The 22,246-nt window shown below is 37.3% G+C and overlaps 1 protein-coding gene across 1 annotated transcript in view; it reads left to right on the top strand.

The window, feature by feature from the left end:
* Positions 1 to 22,246, top strand: part of NAALADL2 (N-acetylated alpha-linked acidic dipeptidase like 2) — a 287,262-nt gene that overhangs the window by 135,968 nt on the left and 129,048 nt on the right. Inside the window, exons 6-7 of the mRNA XM_054385754.1 lie at positions 9,326 to 9,469; positions 18,956 to 19,048. Coding sequence (XP_054241729.1) covers positions 9,326 to 9,469; positions 18,956 to 19,048 — 237 coding nt within the window. The remainder of the gene's footprint in view (positions 1 to 9,325; positions 9,470 to 18,955; positions 19,049 to 22,246) is intronic.

The raw sequence follows: 22,246 nt of genomic DNA, 5'->3' as shown, positions 1-22,246 counted from the left end.
ATTTCCTTTGATACATATAGTCAGAATTGAACTCAAAAATGAACAAAGTTAAATGGTGTTAAGATACTTTGAATTAACAGCCATACATTATTAATAGATATATCTTCATTTAGAAATTTCAGATGTTAAGATCATGCCAGTAAAATTAACACTACATCCTTCTTATTATAATGGTGTTAAAATTAACCCTATTAAAAGAGATGATGTGTATTAATTTTGTATCCTTTTCAGACAGAATCTTGGAATTTGTTAAGCCAAAAATATTAGTTTCAACTCTGTTATACAACATCAGAGATGCTTATGACTGAGTAATAGTAGACTATTAGCTGGACACTAATATTTACCAGTTAATTGTTTTGCAGGCAACCCCCCTCCCCAAACAATATTCAGCACTAGTTTGTATCTGACTTCTGCTGTTACCTTAAATTCCCACAATGTTCTGAGTTTAGTGTGTTTTTAAATTCATCTATTCTTATATGTGGAGTTTAAGTTATGAGTTAGAAACTGTATTGGCACTGCAAATGGAAAATAAGTGCTTTTGACTGCAATGCTTTGCAACATCTTGGGGAGACACTTGATGCAAACAGCTGTGTCCCTGATAGCTTAAGGATTAATATCCGAAGTGTACTGTTGGCAGTGTTGCCCTGTCTCAGCCTGTTCCATTTGTTGTGTACAAAGTCAGGTCTATCATTGACTAGCAAGCATTCCAAATCAAGTTCAGAAGAGTCAGTGCATTCATCTGGGGTTTCAGGGTTGCTGTTCTGCATCCAGCTCAGCACACTACATCACTGTACTGCCCTTCAGGGGGACCTCAATAAACTCAGGAAGTTAATGACAGGAAAGACAATGTTCTTTATAGGGGAGGAAGAAGCTTACACACCAGTAACCATTGAGTGATGACTGACTGGAACACAGCTTGGCAGAAAAGGACCTGCAGGTCCTGGTAAACAACAAGTCAGGCACGAGCCAACAGATGTGCCCGTGAAGCAAAGGTGGCCAACAGCATTCTGAGCTGCATTAGGAAGAGAGTTCTTGGTGGGCAGAGAGAGGTGATTCATCACCTTCACTTAGCACTGGTGAAACAACACCTGGAGTGCTGGGTCCAGTTCTGGCCTCCACCATACAGAACAGACTTGGATGCTGTGGAGTGAGTGCAGTGAAGATGACACAGTGATTTGAGGATCTGTCGTAGGAGAAAAGACTGAGAGATGTGGGATTGTTTATTCTTGAGCAGAGATGACTTGTGGAGATCTTGTCAATGTGTGTAAATACTTGATGGAAGTTGAAAAAGATGGAACCAGTTTCTTCTCCAGTGGTATTCAGGTAGTGGAAAATAAAATCAAAATACAGGAAATCCCCTTTAAACATTATGAAAACTATTTTATGGTGAGGGTTATCAAACACTGGAAGAGGCTGCCCAGAAAGCTTATGGTATTTCCATGCTTGGAGATGCTCAGAAATGCACTGGATGATGTCCTGGGCAACCTGCTCTACTTGGCTGCCTTGAGTTGGCAGCTCGATACTCAATGATCCCTGCAGGTTCTTTCCAAGCTCCACCATTCTCTAGTTCTGATGTTGTTCAGACTGCTCTGTTAGTTTAGGAGCCATGAGCAGCCTTCATATATCATCTGGATAATGCCCTGTTTATGTTTCAATCTTCTTTGGTAATTTTATATGAAACTATCATCTTTTCCAATGGGGATTATTTTCATAAGTTTTGCAGATGATGGCATATTTGCAGTTCAGACCTCCAATATGGAAACTTGCTAATTTCTCTGAGGAGAAGCTTAACAGATGGCAGTCAAAAGAGAAAGTAAGGGATTGCAATTTTTTTGTTTTACAAATGAAATGCTAATATCTCCAGTAATGAACGAAGAACCTTAGAAATATTTTGCTGATAAGAAAACAAATGTGGCAAGGGGAAGCTACCAAGCTATGCAGAATGAGAGGAGAAAGTGATCTAGGCTGTCCTCATTTGACACTCATTAACACAGTAGAGCGATAAAAAGAAGAAAAAAAGCCAACCTAATTGTTACCTTTAGTACCAGAGTGCAACAGCACAAAATTGCTATTTTAAATTGGAAGATTTGTACAAAATAAAAGTTAATACCTCATACACCATGCCAGAAATGTTCCCAAATATCAGCAGAACAGTAATTGTTATTGAAGTCTGGGTCAACGGAGTGAATGTAAAGCAGTATGCTAAAACCCTTACAGAAGGGAACCAAAAATATATGCAGTAGGCTTGGTTCAGTGACTGTTCTGTGATTCAGTATTGAAAATAGTCCGTGTGCTGATTCAGTATTGAAAATAATCCATGGGCTGACAAGGGGGTTCGCGTTGCTTTTGATTCCAATTAAATGTGGACGCAATCATCTGACCATTAGGATCTGACCTGTGATTAATGTCTCATTTCCTGCCAGTTATTACTCAATTACTGCATGATTGTGCTAGAGTTACCAGATAGTTCTTTTATAAACCAGCCCCTAACACAGTAACTTTTTTTTTTCTTTTGTTTTCTTTTCCCCTGTGTGAGGATTATATTATCAGGCTCTGATTTTTTTAAATGTAAACTGAGTGGTGCTCCCTTACTAATCAACATACAAATTGTTTAAAAAACAAAACAAAAAACCCCACAAGAAATCTAAAGATAATAGAAACTATAAAGGTATTTTTTTTTTCTTTTTCTAAGCTGCAAGCATCTTTTTAATCAATGTGAATATTTGCCTGTCGTTCTGTGCCAAGGAGCAGTCTCTGTCCTAGAGGACAAGAATATCCTCTGGCATTGTGGTGTGACAATACAAGGCTTTGGGAGGAATCTGAGAAATTCTTGCCACACAATCTTCTTCCTTGCCCCATTTTGTCTCCTGATTTACTGTTTTGTCTGTTAAGAGCACTGCTGTGATGTGTATTGGGGCACTGGTTTAGTTTTAAAGGACTAAAAGGAAGTTAGCTGATCTGGTGTGTAGTATGGACACTGAAAGAGCTGTGTTGACACAATGAATGGCACTGCAACGTAGGGAGAAGAATAAGCAAAAAGCTGTGGGAAAAGGAGGAGACTTCAAATCTTTGTATGTCTCCATATGTCATCAAACTAAAGCCAAAATGTGATTTTCTTTGATTTCAAACAAATAGGGGGAAATAAATCAGAGATCTCTATCAGAAAAGCATCATGTAGCACAGATAATATATGCAATTTTATTTCATGTTGCCCACCAAATGGATCTAGACAGCACATGGTTCTGAGTCATTACAGAGTGCACTACAGGCTATAAAAAATATAATTGGCATCCTAAACCTGTCACTTTCACTGTTTTCTTAGAGATTTTCTATTTCCATTACGTTCCTTGTAGAGTGTTATAAGGCTTTTATTATTTTTATTAGCAATAAATCTCGTTGTTGTGGGTAAACAGGACTCCATGCTTATTCGTCACCAGAACAATGATGGCATATGTAACCTGACATACATTCTGGCTGCTGCAAGCATATTTCACCTCAAGCAAGACAGTTATTTTGCTATTAGTAGTCCTGATCATCACTGAAGGGAAGGAAATCTGTACCAGTGTCTCATTTCCACATTTGTTTTGTCTATAGAGGCCGTCACCAGTGTAGAAAACCAAGGTTTATTTCATGAAGGTGCAAGCTGTGAAGCCAGCCCCTTAACTCTCAGATCTGCCAAAGCTGCTTACAACTTGGTCAGCAGCAAACCAGAAGGTGCTTTGTGCCTTATCTACTAGTGTGTCCCACTATTGTGTTTGGTGGCTAGCTGGACTCTTTTTGCAGGAGGGAGAGAAATTTTTGGTTCTACTGTGAAAACATAAAGTATTTATGTATTGCCTATTCTCATCCTTCATCAAAAGAGAGATTCATAACTGACCAAGTACTGCAACTAACCATAAACTGGGGAAAAACTACTTGACCACTCACAATACAAAAGCTGTTACATTATCATCATAACTGTTTTTTCTCACTGTGGGCTCCTGCCACAGTACCTATGTTCTTAATTTTATGAGTGTTTGCTAACACAGGAAGAAGTGAGAATTCCCTTGTCCTTTCTCTCCTGTTAATTTCCATTGTAACATGGACATAAGAATGTTTTAGCTCTTGGTAATATTGCTCTTTCCTTTTTTATGACCTAGTGGTTATACAATTGTAGGCTACATAATAAGGAAAAAATATGCTTCCATGTCAATTGGTGTAGAAGAGTTATGCAATTTTGCTCTATTTTGGCTACTTTGTGTCATTTTAATGATTAGCCACTATAACAAGCTAAGTGGAAAGAGGATGCCAGATGATGAGAATACTATGAAAAGTTTTTTGGGGTTTTGTTTTGTCTTTTTTTTTTTTTTTCATTTTTGCCACTATATTAAATAATTTTAGAAGGGAACAAGGAGATTAATGTGATGTTTTTGCGTCAGCCTGTCAAAGCAGTTTTGCTTTTACAAAATAAATGTGTTGCTTTTTATTCAATTTATCTTAACAAGAAACAAGCCTGACAGTATTTGTGAAGTACATTAAGTATGCATTAAGACAACACTGATTTACACTAAGAGACAGGGCAGTTACATTTTTTTCTCTCTCATATTGGTTAAGCATATTTCCTTGAGAGGGAAGGAAAAAAAAAAAAGTGACATTGGATTCTAGAGGTGTTTTCTTCTCCTATCAACTATGGAATTTCTAGTTTAATTTTTAAGAACAATAAAAATGTGTTTAAGGAGAAAATCTTGGGTAATATATACCCAAATGTGCATCCAATCCATTGGTAAAATGTGGCGTCAGCAGAGTGCACTTTGTAAAGCAAAACAATATCCCTATAGTGCCTGTACTTCTGTATATATCAATTTATGTATGGTCTTGTTAACTCCTGGGATTTTGTCTCAGGTGGTGTGATATCTTTGTTTTTCTTCTAAACTCTTTAGCTTTTGACATAATGAGACTGTGGTTTGGGGGTTTTTTGTTTTGTTTTTACAAAACATGTTTTTAGAGAAGTTTTTTTTTCTATCCACCACCAGCATAAAAGAAAAATTTGTTTGCCAGACACTTCCTGAGTACTCTCAGACTTATTTTCCTTCTAGGTGATCCTCCCTGCCTTCAGGTTCTGTATTTTCTATAGATGTGCATAAGCACTTTCTAAGCACAGCTGTCTTTCTCACCCATATCCCAAAGCAGTACGTCGTTCTAATCGTCCCTTGTCCGTTCGTGAATCCTGCATCCTGCAAGGCAAGCTGCCACAGTGCTCTCCTAACTGGCAGAACAGTTCATCATCTCATGCTTCATTGCCTCTAAAGCTGCTCTGAACGTCCTTACTTGGGGCTGTGGTTAAAATCCCTGGTTGCAGAATTTCAAAGTTCTTCTCTTACAAAAGAGAGAAGCAAATGTTTTCTTCTGTGTTACTATCAGTGGCTAGTGAAGCAAAGTACTTCAAAACTGACATATGTTCCATGTTGTAGTTCTAGTGGATAATTCATGAAGAACTGAATAAAGTCATAGCAGGAAAAGTGGTTGTTAGCACTTCTACTCTGTGGACATCTGCTCTATGTTCTGCTCTTCTCTTGAGTAACATTTGTCAATACCATTTATTTTTCTTATCATTGCTGATATTTTTAGCTGAATATACTCTCCAAGGCTGAAGCTATGGTCTCTGTCCTATTAATAAAATATACCAAACTTCCATTTTAAGAACCATAGGATGATCAGCACCATTTTCTTTGCTTGAGAGAAATAAAGGAATAGTTTTTCCATTTGACTTCATATGCAGAAAAACAAGTGTCTAACTTTGAAAGTCCAAATACTGTGCATGAGTGGTGCTTTCCCAGAATTTCCTGTTTCTAAGTGCGTGGAGAACAGCATCAGATTTTCTTGATTCTCACTGTATCCATTTACAACAAGAAGTGGCAGCCAGAATCAGTTTATTTCTCTTCCTATATTCAAAGAAGATATTTAGGAAGGAAAAAAATTGTCAGTGACTTTGTGAGGTGTAGCAGATGGCTGCGTTTTATATCAGAGGTTAGATGGGATATGTATTCTTAGAATCTGCTTGAATCAAATCCTGCCATTTCAGCTGAGTGATAGTGCCATCAAAAAGTCAACAAAGATTTGTCATAGGACAAGCTGTTACTTTGTGCAACTGTCCATTGTAAGACCAATGTGCAAAACCAGCAGCCACAGCAACCCCTGAAATCTTGGTGTGTCATGAATGTACCAACGTGAGACCTTATTTAGCATGTTAATTGATAGTGTGAATGCTTAATTGAAGGCTGCTTTTTGAGTCATAATCTGTCTTAAAAATGCTGAAGATGTAACAAAAGAGCTGCTGCATAGTAAATGATTATTGTTAGCAGTAGTGATGTTGTTTTAGTACCTGGAGCCACCAATCAGCTGATGGAGACTCCCTGTGATAGGCATCATGCAGTCTCTTTCAGTCTGGGCATGTGGTTAGTTGTAAGTCAGAAAAATACAGATAAAATGATTTTGCCAGGAGGTGCATTGTGACTAGCTTCATGAGAAGCAACAGAAGCCTAACAGCTCTTGAATTTATCAACAAAGTTAGGTAGGAAGCTATGTATGAGTTCAAAGTGCAAGTGCTGTAAATGTCTGTGATGTGTCAGTTTATGCATCTTTGGTTTTGTTGTGGTTAATACAAGATCAAATGTTGACAGAGGGCCACACAGATGTGCTGGGAATGAGTAAGTGGGAGAATACCTCTTTCACAGAAATGCATTGAACTGTTCCCTTCAGAACCCTCTTAAGTGAACAAGCACTATGCTCTGATTTTTTTTTCCTCATTGTCTGCTGTGAAGTCCTGCTTGGAGTGTCTATACTCAGGATAAAACTGTTTGTCAAGTTTCTATTAAGCTTAAGGTGAAAAATTTAATGAGCCATTCACTTCAAATATTTCAAAACTAATACTGCTCTATTATTAATGCAGCAGAAAGTCAAAGATGTGGGTATGTACAATTATGCGTCAGTGTTCAGTGAGACTTTACCATATTTCGAAGCAGACATCATTAAAGTAATTTCAGGTCATAGAAGGAATTATTTTAATGAATTTATCAGCAAACCTTTTAGGCAGTTCTATTTATTAACTTTTTGATTTATCAGATCCTGGCAGAGGGTGGCTTTAATGAATGGATGGCAATTAAATGCAATATTCTGACCAATCTTTTTCTGAATTTAAATAAAAATTAACAGAATGTTGATTCTTACAGCACAAACATTATAGAGAAAGAGAAATAAAAGCCTAGTTGCATAATACTGAAGAAGCTGTGGGTGAGGCAATACTGTTTAACTGGAGGAGTGTGACATTGTGGCTAATTTTGGTTTCACGTGCATTGATTTTTCAGGTTTGACAAAAGTGATTGAAATGATGATAAAATTGTACTTTAAAGCAGAACTGAGTGGCATATGGTACACAAGTACTATTGTTAAATTCAGTAAAAACTTTGCAGGAATCTGAGAATGCATTACCCATACCAGTAAGTTAACAACCCTACAAAACACCAGGTTCCAAGTGTGTATCCCAGACTGAGCAGTGTGTAAACTGATGCTCAAGGTTTGTGCTTGCATTGAAAAAGAGAACACAAAATACAGTCATTGCAAAAGTAGAACTGTAGTTCTTACTCTCTATAAAGAAACATTCTGAAGATTGTCTCTTTTTGTGCTCCTAAAATTAACAATAACTGATCAGCACATTTATTTTTCTTGCAGTTGAGTATGTTCTCTAGGGCCATACTTAAATTCGCAGCACTCAGGCCTGGCACAGTTATATTGTTAGACTTGCACAGAGGAAGGAATTCTCTTTCTTGGAAGACTTTCATGCTGTAAAACTAAATATCATTACAAGCAAAATCTCAGATTTAAATTCTTCTCAAATCATTTGTTCTTCTCACAGATCCTGAAAGCACAATGTGCTCCAAGGAGTTTGGCATCCAGCGGGGAAAGAGCAAGCATGAATCTTGCAAAGTTCTTTCGATAATTGGTTTCTTTATGGAGTTGCAGTGCACTATTTTGCAGCTGGTACAGCACCAAGCCCATGGGTATTTAAAAACCGGATGGTTGTGCTTTAACTAGTAGCCCAGAGAATCACATTTTTTTTTTTTCAGTGAGTGCTGTGCTTTACTGGGGAGATTGGTCTTGAATCTTCCGCTTTTGAATCCTAATCATGATGCAGAAAGCTTTCCCCAATCGTCTCAAGGTACTCATGGCAGCTAATAAATGAAGGAAAGGAATTTTCACTAAATTTTTTAATAATAGTTCCAATACCTTAAAAAAAAAAAAAAAGTTCAGGAAGGTCAGTTATTAGAAAATTGTGTAGAAATCAAGCCTGGAAAGGTGTCAAGAGGTTATCTAATCTAGCACCTTCCTCACACAGGGGATCAACCATACCTATGTCATTGCTGTCAGATGTTTGTTTAATCTTTCCTTTAAAAAGATTTCAGTTGTAGAGCTTTTACTACCTGCCTAGGCAAGTCTTTATGAATTCATCCTATTAGAAAATTTTTCATCCAGATAACTTCAATCTCCCTTTCTATATTATAACTTTTTTTTTTCTCCTCATATTTCTCACTCTATCTTATATTGTGAAGTGATCCATTTTTAAATGTGAGAGGTTTTCTCTTGTAAGTTGTTCTCAGAAGTGTAGCTATCACAGTGCATTCAGGTGTGAAGCTGAAGTTGTGGGTTAATGGCGAGAGATACTTTGTGTCTGCTAGACTTTGAGCGTTACTGCTGCAGTAATTCGGTCTGCAGATTGCCAAACAACAGACAGAAAGTAGTGTCTCAGGTACACATTTCTGATGGACATTTTAGGATTATTTTTGAATCCGGAAATAGACTCTGAAAGCTTGAACAGACAGTTTTTTACCATCAATTTACTGAAGTAACAACTTTGAGGGAGTCTCAACCCTGCCCAATTTCAACAGGGCAAAACTTTTTCTAAATGACATGTTTTGAACCAGTTTGAAAGTTATTGCTGATCAGTAATTCTTTTTTTGTTTTGTTTTCACTGATTTCTTTAACTACACACCAATTTTATTTGTTGTGTTTAAGTCACACACTATCTAATAACTGCTTGGATGCTGACTGTTTCTTCCTTGTGGAACTGTTCCTCAAATACTACAATACGTTTGTGTAATTTTGTGGCACATGTTCTAGAAGGGAATTCAGTTTATCAGTAAGATAAGTACAAAATAACAGCTGCTTATCTAAATCAGTTGTTCAGGGCTGCATTTTGTAGATACTTTTTTTTTTTTTTAATTTGGTTAATGCAGAAGATACTCTTCTAATTCTTACTTATCAAATTGTGATTCTCTTTCTCTTTTGTAAGGTGGAAGCTACAGACAAAATGGACTGAACCTCACAACGCTGTTGGTACAACCAATTTCTGCAGTGCTTGCCAAAAAAATCCTTTCCTTACCTGAGGACACTGTCCAAAAAGACAGGTGTATACCCTTCCAAATGCCAACTACAGGTAATGCTCTTTTCTTCTATGAAATGTTCTTCAAGGACCCCCAAATCCATTTTCTGTAACTCTGTAACTGAGAGATTTAGCTGATGATGAATGTTTTGCTTAGCTGCTTTCTAGAAGAGGCTATGAACAACCTAAAAATTATGCTCCCAAAATCTGAGATTAAAGTTTTGTCTAACAAAAAAATGTCTCTTAGTAGAAGGCATTAACCTCTTAATATTTAATATTTAACCTCTTAATTCTTAATATTTAACTTAAAGCTTCCTGTCTGGATACCATCACTAGGGAGATTCTCTAAGTGCTGCAGGATGGGGTTTTTTAGGTCTTCTTGTACAGCTAAGAATATGATTTTAATATTAAGGCACCAGTAGCTGTATTAAAGTTATTCTGTGTCTTTTTTTCTGCCTCTGGCATAATAAGACTATAATACTAAATTGTGATACGTTTTTCTATGTTACTTAATTTGTATCTGCTATAGAATAAACTATGGATTGTTGTCTGAACTTTTCAGGCACCTTTTCCTGCAAGTTTTGCCAGGAAAATGGTCATCACCAAAAAAAAAGAAAAATACCTTGAGTAGAGCTAGATGTAATGGAAGAGTGCATTCAGAGTATATGTTCAGAGATAATGGTGATGGAAAAGTCATACAGATTACTGCTTGAATAAACTTACTGTTGATTTGGGGGGGAAAAGTCTCCCTCCCATATACGGTCTTCCAGCAAAGATGCTGAACAACATTTCAATGAAGGAAGAAGAAACACCTTCCAGATGACATACTTGATGAGATACATGTTTAAAAAGTAATTATTTCTTAATCTTTGTTTTGTCCTAGTCTATCTTTCACCAGAGGGGGAAAAAAAAACAAAAGGCAGAAAAATTATATATTTTAGCAGAACACCATTTAATTTATTTGATTTGAAGCAGTGGTCTTTGGGTAGTGATGAAGTGTAATTAATTCAGCCACTGTATCCTTTGTTAAATATGGTGATCCTAACACTAAAAGTAAATTTTAAGGGTAGCCATTGTACTGTCACATGTACTGTAACACTTGTTTCTTGCTTTTTGGGAAGTTGTTGCGGAATAGGAATATAATACAAGTAGTCATAAAAAAGGTTGATTGATTTTATGACTTGTGTTAGCTTTTATGTTTATACATACTAAAAAGGCAGAAAGGCCACATGCTTCATGGCTGAAGATGTTGTGGTTAGGCAGGACTATTGCTTTCCATACCTGGCTGACTAGATATTTTAAAAATGAGCTGTCTTCCCCACAATCAGTAGACAGACTATAGAAATGGGGAAAGGTCATTTGGGAGGAACAAGTGCTTAGCCATTACAGGTAGGATGTGTAAGGCTTGCTAGTATTATAGGAATTCTCAATAGCTGAAGCGTTCAGAGAAAAGCATGAATTTGGGCTGCAAATGATGCTCATTTTAGAAAGATGAAAGGCTGCACTCACTCTGTTTCTCAAAAAGCTTTGTGTGGAGGCTGCAGGACAGCTTACTCTGCTTTTTTTGCTGTGACAGGTGTGACATGTCTATTTTATTTCCCTGAGAAGGCAGGAATTCTGGGTGGTGGAAAATTTCTGGAAAGAGAATATTCCAAGCTAGCAGTCTAGTAAGAGCCAGTTCATGTCCAGCTTACTCTGGGTGAACACAACAGCTTGTGTCTGATTTCTTGTAAAGCTTCTGAAGCACAGTAATCCACATGGGATTTAGAGTTTTGTTTTGTTTTGTTTTGTTTTGTTTTGTTTTTAATTCTTAATTCATTGAGCAACTGAGGTCTATAATAAGAAGCCTTGCATAATTCTGTAATACATTATGTGATATATTTTGCCTTGAAATAATGGTGAAGCTATGGATGTGCTGGAGCATATGGTGTGCTGAAGTGCTCAGTAGCAGCCCTAATGGAAGAGATAAAAGACTGGCCTCATGAAAAAAAAATCTTGTATAACTTATTATGATAAAGAGAAAATGCTGAACAGAGCAATGCATATGAGAACAGTGAAGGCTGCATTTGCAGTCTTCCTGTTGATCTGAAGAAGCTTAAGAGAGATTTGACTTCTGACGTAGAACCCATCACTTATCTGTCAAAAGAGGTGGATGAGCAATTCAGATGATTGGTTGGCTTAAAATTCATTAGAATAAAATGGTCATCATTCTCTCATCAGTATGATTCAAAAAGCTGAACAGCAGATTCATCAGTAATGATTAAACATTTATATATAGTTTTCTCACATTGCCACTATTTTCCCTTAGCCTTGCAGTTTTCAGGAGACATAAAGCGATGGAGGGAGTGGGAGGATATGGAGAGAAACATGGGAGACATATTGAATGCTTAAAACCTACAAAGCAAATAGTGGGAATTGAAGTTAGTTATATTAGTTTTGTGTTTGTTGAAGTTGGTAATTAGATTGCTTTTTGTTTACTTCGGTGCATCGTTGTTAATCCTCATTATTCTGAAATTCTGTGCTCCCATGATCTTTTTCCCGAAACTGGGTAATTAAAAGGAATTTAAGAGTGAAGTTTTATAGAGAAGCTCTACTCTTCTGAAACTTTCTTTTTTGACAGAATATTACTAGGGTATTTGCTAAAACACTGAAGATTGGTGTAAAACTAAAGCACTCCTATAAACGTAAATGAAGAAAGTCCTGCTGTGATACAGGAAACTTTCCTTGTTATTTGTTACAGTTACGTGCCTATTGGTAGATTTCAGTTAGGTGCAAGCCATCCCTTTTCAATGAATCTCTTGAGTATTTAATCTGTCTAGTGGAATTTAATTTACAAAGTGTTTTTCATGAGTAATGACTATATGCTTTGGTGTTAAATGGAAAGTCTGGTAGCCTGGAAGTCTGGTTGTTCAGAACACTAGAAATATATATGTATTTTTTCTCTTTGGCTTTAACTGACAGTTTTCATGCTCACCTGAGACAAGAGATAAGAAAGATTGAGGATTTCACTAGTGATAATCTCTAGCTGTCTGTTGCAGAAGGGCAGACCCAAGGATTTCACAGATCCACTTGCATGATTAAATAGCTCCTGTTCTTGTATGGTACCTCAAGCAACCAAATACCAAATAAAACATGGTGCTGTATTTTTTGGAGGATGAATGGAACCCTGAGGAATTTGAGTTGCCAGACTTGGAACTAGGGAGTCAAGGGGATATTGTCTGAAAGGTTTTTCAACTGAGGTTCTCTCCAGAACTTAAGAAAAATAGCATAGTATACGAGGAAATGTGTTCTGTTCACATGGCTAAGTAGCTGTTTAATTATAGGAGATTTAATTATGGGAAACAATAAGTAAAATTAAGTTTGTTTTTAACAGTGAAGAGAGGAGTCACCAATGGAGATAGAGATTTGTGATGAAAGGATATCATTACTCATGAATGACTATTAATGTAGGTCCCTCTCCCTCCTTCCTTTTCAGCTACAGTATATTGTGCATGCTAAAAACTGACAGAGTCAAAAAGGACTACTGCCAGATTCACTGAGGGGTAAAAAACCCCCAAACAATCAAAAGAGTTTAAACACACATAGTCCCTACCTCATTCCCCCCTCTCTCCTTGCCTAAGTAACTTTCAAGTCACTGGAGGACACAATAATGTCTTAGAAATATTATGCACTCATCCTATTCTCATGTTCTTCTCCACATACAGATTGCTAGACACTCTTACAGATAAGAGCTGGACAGACAGTTCTGCCCTAGTGTTCCTGAGCAGTCTAACTCAAATTACAGGACCTCTAATGCAAGGCTTTTAAGTTTCTTCAGTTGATTGATGTTCATGTGCTAACCCTGTTTCTCTCTTTATCTAGATTAACCATGATCACTGAGGGAGTATTATTTCAGAAAATATCAGAGACTTAGCATACACAGGAAAAGATCCCATTTTTTAGGAACTCTTAATGCCTTTTGCTGTGAAGTAGACATTGGGTTTTGGGGTTGTTTCTTTTCTTTTTTTTTTTTTTCCCCCATATATATTTTAACTTATAAAATAGTAAAGCATGAAGTTAAGTAACTGGAATGATAACAAACACTGTGTGAATAACAGATCCAGATGCTCAAAGATTCTCAGCTTTCTGCTGTAGTTATTAAAGGCAGGATATGTATATATTCTCCTATTAAGCTACAGCCTTGTGATGTTTCTCTTTTGTATTTTTCTGCCTGTCAGAAAGAGGAAAGAATGTCCTAGTTAATAAACTCTGACTGTGCCATCACACACTACAATATCAATATGCAAGCAATCCCATAATTTCTAGGTATTTACACTGTGCTGCACATAAATTCAAGAAAACACAGAGAAGGATGCCAACATATTTTGTGGCAGTGCATGTTATTTTATCTACCAAATTTGAATTAGTTGTATATAACAGTAGAAACAGAATGATGTTCTGCACCTATTGCTTACTGGCATTTCAAAGTAGTTCATGTTAAATAGGGAAGTCAGATGTAACACAGGCATACTGTATATGGAAACTTACAAACATTTATACTAACATCCCTGGATCTTCTTTTTGTGTTTGCTTTCAATTCTAATCTCCTTTTAAACAGAAGATCATGAAAAGAATTAAGCATAAACAGTGTGAATCATTTTTCTGTATACCTTCTCTCTACTCCTACCTGACACTTCAAATGTTTTCCTACCAGAACTGTAAATTATCAAGAAATCTGTTCTGTGCCATTATTTTCCTGTGTGATGCTTTGGTTTGGATTGTTGCAAAGCAGGTAAAGAATTTCTCAAAACTGTGCAAGAATAGGGAATTAAATTACATGATATGAAGGCGGCTGACTTGTTGGAGAGCAATGAGGGGGAAAAGAACCTGGAGGTCCTAGTAGATGAAAGGTTTGACTATGAGCCAGCAACGTGCTCTTGTGGCCAAAAAAGCCAGTGCCATTCTGGGGTGTATTAGAAAGGGTGTGGTTACCAGGTCAAGAAAGGTTCTCCTTCCCCCTCTACTCTGCCCTGGTGAGGCTACATCTGGAATATTGTGTCCAGTTCTGGGCTCCTCAGTTCAAGAAGGACCTCAGGGAACTGCTTGAAAGAGTCAAGCGCAGAGCCACAATGATGGTGAAGGGAGTGGAACATCTTCCTTACGAGGAGAGACTGAGGGAGCTGGGGCTCTTCAGCTTGGAGAAGAGGAGACTGAGGGGTGACCTCATTAATATTTATAAAGATGTAAAGCGTGAATGCCAGGAGGATGGAGTCAAGCTCTTGTTGGTGATGCCCAATGACAGGACAAGGGGCAAAGGGTGGAATTTGAGGCACAGGACGTTCCATGGAAACATGAGGAAAAATATTTTCACTGAGGGTGATGGAACACTGTAACAGGCTGCCCAGGGATGTTGTGGAGTCTCCCTCTGTGGAGATATTCAAAACCTGCCTGGATGTGTTCTTGTGTGACCTGGTATGGGTGATCCTGCTCTGGCGGGGGAGATGGACTAGATGATCTTTCAAGGTCCCTTCCAACCCCTAACATTCTTTGAGTCTGTGATATGTTCTTTATGTTTTAATATGTACTACTTATATCAGTGTACTTACCAGGATCTTACAAATATTCCATAGCAATCCATATTACTCCATGCAATAGCGTCAACAGTATATAAGAAATGCCTGCCACATTTGGTTGTTAACATGTAAATAAATTATTCTACATTGAGTGCAGCTACTTCTACCTGTATCATGTTCTATGTTATTTGATATTACTTTAAGGCCTCAGGTCTTGGGGCAAAGAACTTCATGAAAATTGTCACTTTCATTATTAAAAAAAAAAAAAGCCTCAGCGATGCCTGAAAAGTTTGGTGATATGTGCTTGAGAACTTAACAGTTGAGTCATTGGATCCTATGTAATTGTGAGAGGGGAAGATAGTCATTTGGTATGAGACAACTTACAGATTTCAAGTTAATAAATATTGAGAATAAATAAATATTGACAAGTGCTTTTCTGTTCTCTTTTAGAAGTAGCTTTTTGGATTACATATTCTCAAAGTTAATAATAGTAATGTAGTAATGTTAAGCTCAAATCTCCTCATGGTTTTCCAGAGAATACAGAAAAAAAGAGAGAAAGTTGTCAGAACTCTTTAAAATACAGCATTAGGAAGAGAGGTTTGTTGTCAGAACTGTTTAAAGGGGATTAAATTTCCCTTCTGCTGTGTACTCCGAAGAGTACTTTCAGTCTTTTCATCTGGTGCACTAAGCCTTTAAGCCCAAGTCACTTTAAGCTGACTACTGTGTTACATGACTATTAACTCAAATATCTGATTCCAGAATATGTGTATTTCCAGAAGTTATTTTTCTGTTTCTTTATATTTAGTTGAAGGCTGGGTAGGTGGTGTTGATTGAGGAAAAAGAGTTAAGTATAGTTAAAACAGTTCTCTGTTGTCTTCAAAATAAATAGTTGTCTTTTTGCCTGAAATGGGGCCTGCCTTAGAGTATTGGCAGGGTTGGATATGAGAGCCCAAGGACTCTATTGTCTCAACGTAATGCATGTGGCAGGGCAGGGCTGGTAGCCCCTAATTACTCTATTTTTCTCAAAGGAGTGATGTGGTTACCTGGTCTGAATAGACACAGCAGTGGTCTTGATAGAATTAATAGCTCTAGAAGAGAGCTGCTGGCCTGGTAGAATGGCTTAACAATGAAAAGAAATAATTTCTGTGGAGGAGGGAATTCCTTCTTTCCTTGTTTTAAATCCACTGCAACAACACCCTGAAAGGTCAGTAACACCCTTCCGTGCACACCGAACTCATGCACGCCTCTCTTCTTGACTTGGAGAGAGCAACCCCCCTGCCAAAAGGGTTTAGAAGGACCACAACTTCCAGTTGCATTTACCACAGAAGATTGCTGGAATGTACACCAACCATCAAGACCTTGGACTCTGCCTGGGAAACTTTGTGGGAATCAAGGGTGGTGGTATCTTTCTTTTTCTTTGTAACTCTCTCGCTCGCTCTTTTTTCCTCTCTTTTTTTATACTTCTCATTTTCCCTCTGCTCTAGTTCATTACCAGGAGTTTTCACCAGCTCTAATAACCCAAACTCATCAGCCATTTGGTGTCAGTTCACTTTAATTTACTCCAAGGGAATTTTTTAATCTTAGCATGACCTCCCCTGCTGCCAGGGTTGGCTTGGGTTACCAAGTCATGACGTTAGAAAAGGAAAAGAACTAAATATTTGTAAGACTTTCTAGACTAACATCTGCAGTTTCATAGAACAAACGCAATTCATCATCACAGGCAGTTAATAAACCTTACAGCAATTTGTATCAGAAGAGCAAAGTTAATTCTGACTCAAACCCCAACATATGCATGACAGATCAACGTATTAACGTGCTGTGATTGATTATTGCAAAGTCGTGTGGTGGGGTTTATTTTTAATTAACTGTGCTTGACCTGCATTTTCTTTACTGTTGAGTTCTAGCAAAACCAGAGTTGTCACATAGAGGGCACAGCCATTGATAATAGCAGGCTTTGTCTGAGCAAAAAGTAGAATGAATATTAATAGTACATTAAAAAAAAAAACAAAACAAGCCAACAAACCCCCAAAAAACCCCAGATGAAGCTTTAGGAAATGAGCCTTGAAGAGCAATATTGTAGAGATGGATTGTTTTTATTTTCCATGTTGCAGTAAACTCCTCACTTTACATACTCCACATGTCTCAGGAAACAAAGCCAGGAAACAAACTGTTAGAAGAACATTTGTGGGAGGATAATAGCCTGGGAGAGAAAGAGCAAAACAATCCACAGAATAATTTAATTTTGGTCTGTGACAGTTAGGATATGGGCATTGAAGGAGGTCTGTCACGAGGGTAGTGCAGTACAGTTGGGTATAAGAGAACCTCCCTGAAGGTCTAGGATGAGACAGTGCTTATCATCAGACAATTGCTAGCATTTAAGTCAGAGCAGTGTAAGACATTTTCACTTTTCTCAGATAGAAGTTATGACCTTTCAGATGAGATGAATGTTAACACAGCCTATTATAATGCAAACGAAACATTTTAAAGCAGCTCCTTGTAGTTAATTGTTTCGTTTCCATTGCTGCAGACTGAAGAAGTTAGTCTGGGGGACAGTGGGAGTGAGAGTAATTCTCAAGAAAGGACAGTTAAAATGTTTTTGAAGCTATTTTATATCTGACACTCTCCTGTGAAGATAGGCTGAGAGCTGAGATTGTTTGGCCTAGAGAAGAGAAGGCTCCAGGAAGACCTTCTAGAAGCCGTCCAGTATTTAAAGGGGGCTTGGAGCTGAAGAGGGACTTTGTATAAAGGCATGTAGTGACAGGATCGATGGGTCATGACTTCAGACTGGAAGAAGCTAGACTTATATTAGACATTAGGAGGAAATTCTTCCCCATGAGGGTGGTGAGGCACTGGAACAGGTTGCTCAAAGATGTGCAAGCTCCAAGCCTGAAAATGTTCAAAGTCGGGTTGGACGAGGCCTTGAGCAACCTGGTGTAGAAGGAGGTGTCCCTGCCTGTGGCAGGGGAGTTGGAACTAAATGGTCTTCAGGTAGCGATAGGACTAGGGGGAATGGAGGAAAAGTAGAAGTGGGGAGATTCAGATTGGGTGTTAGGAAGAAGTTTTACACCATGAGGGTGGTGAGACCGTGGAACAGGTTGCTCAGGGAGGTGTTAGAAGCCTCATTCCTGGAGGTTTTTAAGTCCAGGCTGGATGTGGCTCTGAGCAACCTGATCTAGTGTGAGGTGTCCCTGCCCATGGCAGGGGGGTTGGAACTAGATGACCCTTGAGGTCCCTTCCAATCCTAACAATTCCATGATTCTATGATCTTTAAAGTCCCTTCCAAACCATTCTAGGATTCTATGATTCACTTTTATCTGACTTTATCCTGTGCTACAGTCTCAACTGGTATAGCAATCCTGGCAAATCCCTTACAGTTCAACAGGTTTTGGAATTTTTCTGCTTTCACAACACACCATTTGCATCAGTTGATACCAGCTAAGCCAATAAAAGCTGGCTTCTGTTGGCATAAGTTCATAAGGATATCACCAAAGGCCAGACTGAGGTCAAACTTCTTCCACCTGTTTTACCATAGGGGATTTTTCTCCAGAAGAATAGTGTAGTATAAACAAAGTAAGATTTTGTGAATGTTATCAAAAGATTGACCTGAGCAAAGTATCAAGTGGGAAAAGCCTATAAAGATTAAGACAAATTTCATTATCCTAGAATTATGTAAATCCTATTGGTTTTAATTTTTTTTTCTTTTCCTGTTGTATTCCGGCAGCTTTTATTGGGTGAACTGAAGGATCTTTTTAACTCAACAAGTATAGATCTTTTTCGAGATCTAAATGTGGCTAAGAAAATAATGTAATGGTTTCATGTTTTAATCTCATATTCCTCGTTGGTACCTTCTATTTTCTTTGGTGTTTTTTTTTTTTTCTTTTTCCTTTATTTTCACTTCTTTAATGGGCAGGCAATTTATATCTCTAGATTTCTTGGTTGGATGAAGAAGTTTAACATTTTCTTGGTCTTCCTTTTTATCTTTTAACAGACAAAAAAATAATCAGTCTGAATATTCAGTCAGTCACAACTTACAAGACAATTTCTAATGTTGTTGGATATTTAAAAGGATCTATATTGCCTGGTAAGTAGCCCTTTGTCATCTGTATCAATTATTTGTTTCATGATGGCTGAAAGTCATAATTGGGATCAGGAATCCATTTTATCAGATAATTTGCTAATACAGAGGAAGGAGAGAACCTTTGTAGTCATTTTGTTGTTTTATTATAAAACATAAGAGTTAAGTAGAGAGTGAACTTAAGGGCAGATATTTTTACACAACTAGCACTAATTACATGTAGACCATAAAGACCTTTAGTATTTTATACCAAGCAACTATGTTTGTAGTTTAAATTTTATAGTGGACTGTATTGTATTACTTGAATTACAATTCAAGCTGTGCATACTAATTTAGAGAAGGGGGGGTAGGGGTGTGTGTGGCTTTGTTTTGGTTTGTTCGAATTTTAGCAGAATTTTGAGATAACTAAAAGTCTGTGCTTCAACTCCAGAACATCCTTACATAATTCAAGTGCCTCACTGAGACCAAAGTGTAGGGCAGCACGGTCTCTGACTTAGTTAAGAATCTTATATCAAATGTGATTATACTGTGCAAAATCTGTGACTAAGTTCTTAATCACACTTCCTGCAGCCTTACTTTGTGTTACAACAGTGACTAAGTTAGTTTTATACAGGTCTATGAATAATAATTGCTGTTCAGTGTGGGTAAGAATTAGACAATAGTTTGCACAATACATATAACTGTGACATAAACCACAAGCCCCCTCCCTCCTTTGGTGCTGTATGTAGATAATACCATAATCAGGGCATCATAGGAATGAAGGTCATTTATTGCTTATTCTGCCTGCAAGTGAATTTGCCTAAAAGTTGAAAGATTTCTGCAAGATGAAGGAACACTACTGCTGGTTACTTATGTAGTTCAAAATGTGGTAGACTCAGTTCAATTCTTAATGTATAGATTGAATCATCATCAAAACATTGTCACATTTGTCTTGATTAAGGCTTCCTTATTAAGTTCAGAAGAAAGGCTGCATATTTATCTACAGACCCTTAGAAGGTGGGCCAGTCATTTCATATTTTAAGTGCTTGTAAGGGGTGAAGAATTTTGAATTTATTCCTGTTAGAGAACTGGTGGCTCTGTTTCGTGTGTGCTGATACCAGAGTATTTTTTTATTTATTTTAAACAGCATAGAAAACAATTGGTGCAGTGAATTTAATTTCAATCAAGAATTTAATTTCCTTCAGGAATTCAAACTTACTAGTCTACTAGTGCTGTTTTGCAAATAGCTGTCAAAGAACTTGAAAGGTAGAAACTGCCATGTTTAGACATACTGTCTACTGAATTGTGAAACAAAAGCAAGAGAGATATTTAAAAGCATACATTAGTTTATCTGTAATAAATTTTGTCTTCTCTGTATTTGAATCTTTCATCTTATTATTGCATTGTTATCCCAATATTATGAAGAAAGGTATGTTCTTGCATACTTTAAGGATTTAAGGATGTATGTTAAAGTGAAGTCAATAGCACTGCCAAGATGCTAACAGTTGGTTCTGTAAATGTGTTGCTGAGCAAGGGCTGAAGCAGCTGGCTTCTAATGTAGGCACAAGTTAACCATGTAATGCACCATGGATAACATTTTGTACAGAATCAGTTTTGTACAGAATCATTTGTTTCTCTACTCTTCTGGTTGATGCTATACCCATGCTCCCTCAACTGATTTGAATATTCAGTGTTTTCATTCTCTGTCATTTTGGGGGTGTGTTGCTAGTTTCATACACCTGAAATATTCACCTTTGTGTTCCCAGAAATGATGAAAAAAAAAGAGCAACATTTCTTTTTAGTGTGTAAGGACAGACTGCAGAGCATCACTGAGGGTGTTGTGGGGTTTTTTTTTGCTTTTGCTTAAAGGCCTCCTAACACACACACATAGAAACACATCTATATAATGGTGATCTTATTAGACATTTGATTTGAGAAGCAACAATGTTAAAAGATTAAAGGGCAGACGAAATGTGTTAGTTGGTACCCTTTCAAAACCTGAAAACCTTAACAATCATTTTGTAGCTTTATTGGATATGGTTGAAAATGGGATGCGTAACAAGAGAAGACAGCATGAAGTCAGTGTTTTTTAATGATAAATCCCTCTTGTCCAGCCCATCACTACCCTAAGAGCTATCTCATCTTGCCACTTTCAAAAGTATCTGGTGGAAATTTTTTCTCTAGTTCTTTCTTTCTCTACGTTCTTACCATATGATCTCTTTCTTTACATGGTTCAGCAAATGATTATGAGAAAGGACAGCTGCTGCCTCTGTAAGCATGACCATCCTTTCTCTTATGCTTTTCCTGTAGTCATTTGCTTCAGGGTATTGCCTCTGTTCAAGAGGGAGAGATGTGCAAAGATGAAGAATTTTAAAGGAGGCACCAGCTGTATGTTTTACCCCTGTTCATTCAGCTGGCATCTCCTATAGTAAGTTGCTGCTTGTAACTTTCTTTTCCATCCAAATGTTCTACACTGTTTTATTTAAGGTCTCTTTCCACTCCCCTTCACATATGCTGATCACAGACAGACTGACCAGAGGTTATGATGCAAAGCAAATATTGATCCTGTCTGATCACCCTGGCTTAGTGGCACTTCCTCTAATTGCCTAGAAGCCTCTAAAGGCCTAAAATTAAGTGAGATGAAAATCCTACAGGTTTTCACTGTCACTCTAACCTGTAATTACATGTGTCATTATGCAGCACAAATTGGAAAATTATATGATTTAGATTGCATTTATTCATATTGAATTATTATGTACACTTAGCTTTTAAATATTTGCTTTTAGAAAGACATTTTACTTACATACCTATACACCCCCAAGCAGCTGATTAAAGATGTTGTTTTATGGGTTCATAACAGATCTCCTATTTGTGAAGTATTTTTTGACTCCTTACAAAACAGCATCCCATTTTGTTGAACAAAACTGATAGAAGTCTGGTTTGACAGAGAGTGGTTTAATAACCAAAGTGTGTTGATATTGATAATAAAGTTGTTTCTAGGTAGCAGTCAGTTCAAGAAATACTAAGCAGATATTTGATTTTTTATAAGCAACTATAAAATGTGGGCATTTTGCCACCTGTATATTGCTATATTCCAGTGTTCTGACACCATTGAAGAGAGAATTTCCTTGGATAAAGAAAGAAAACAAAGACTTTTAGACCATTTTGGAACTCAAATGACACCCAGAGATTGTTTTGGATCCGGCATCCCTTGATAACTATTCT

This window comes from Indicator indicator, chromosome 13 (genome assembly GCF_027791375.1).
Source record: "Indicator indicator isolate 239-I01 chromosome 13, UM_Iind_1.1, whole genome shotgun sequence".
NCBI classification, from domain to species: domain Eukaryota; kingdom Metazoa; phylum Chordata; class Aves; order Piciformes; family Indicatoridae; genus Indicator; species Indicator indicator.
The sequence above is the reverse complement of the archived record's forward strand: the minus strand, read 5'-3'. Positions and strand labels throughout refer to the sequence as shown.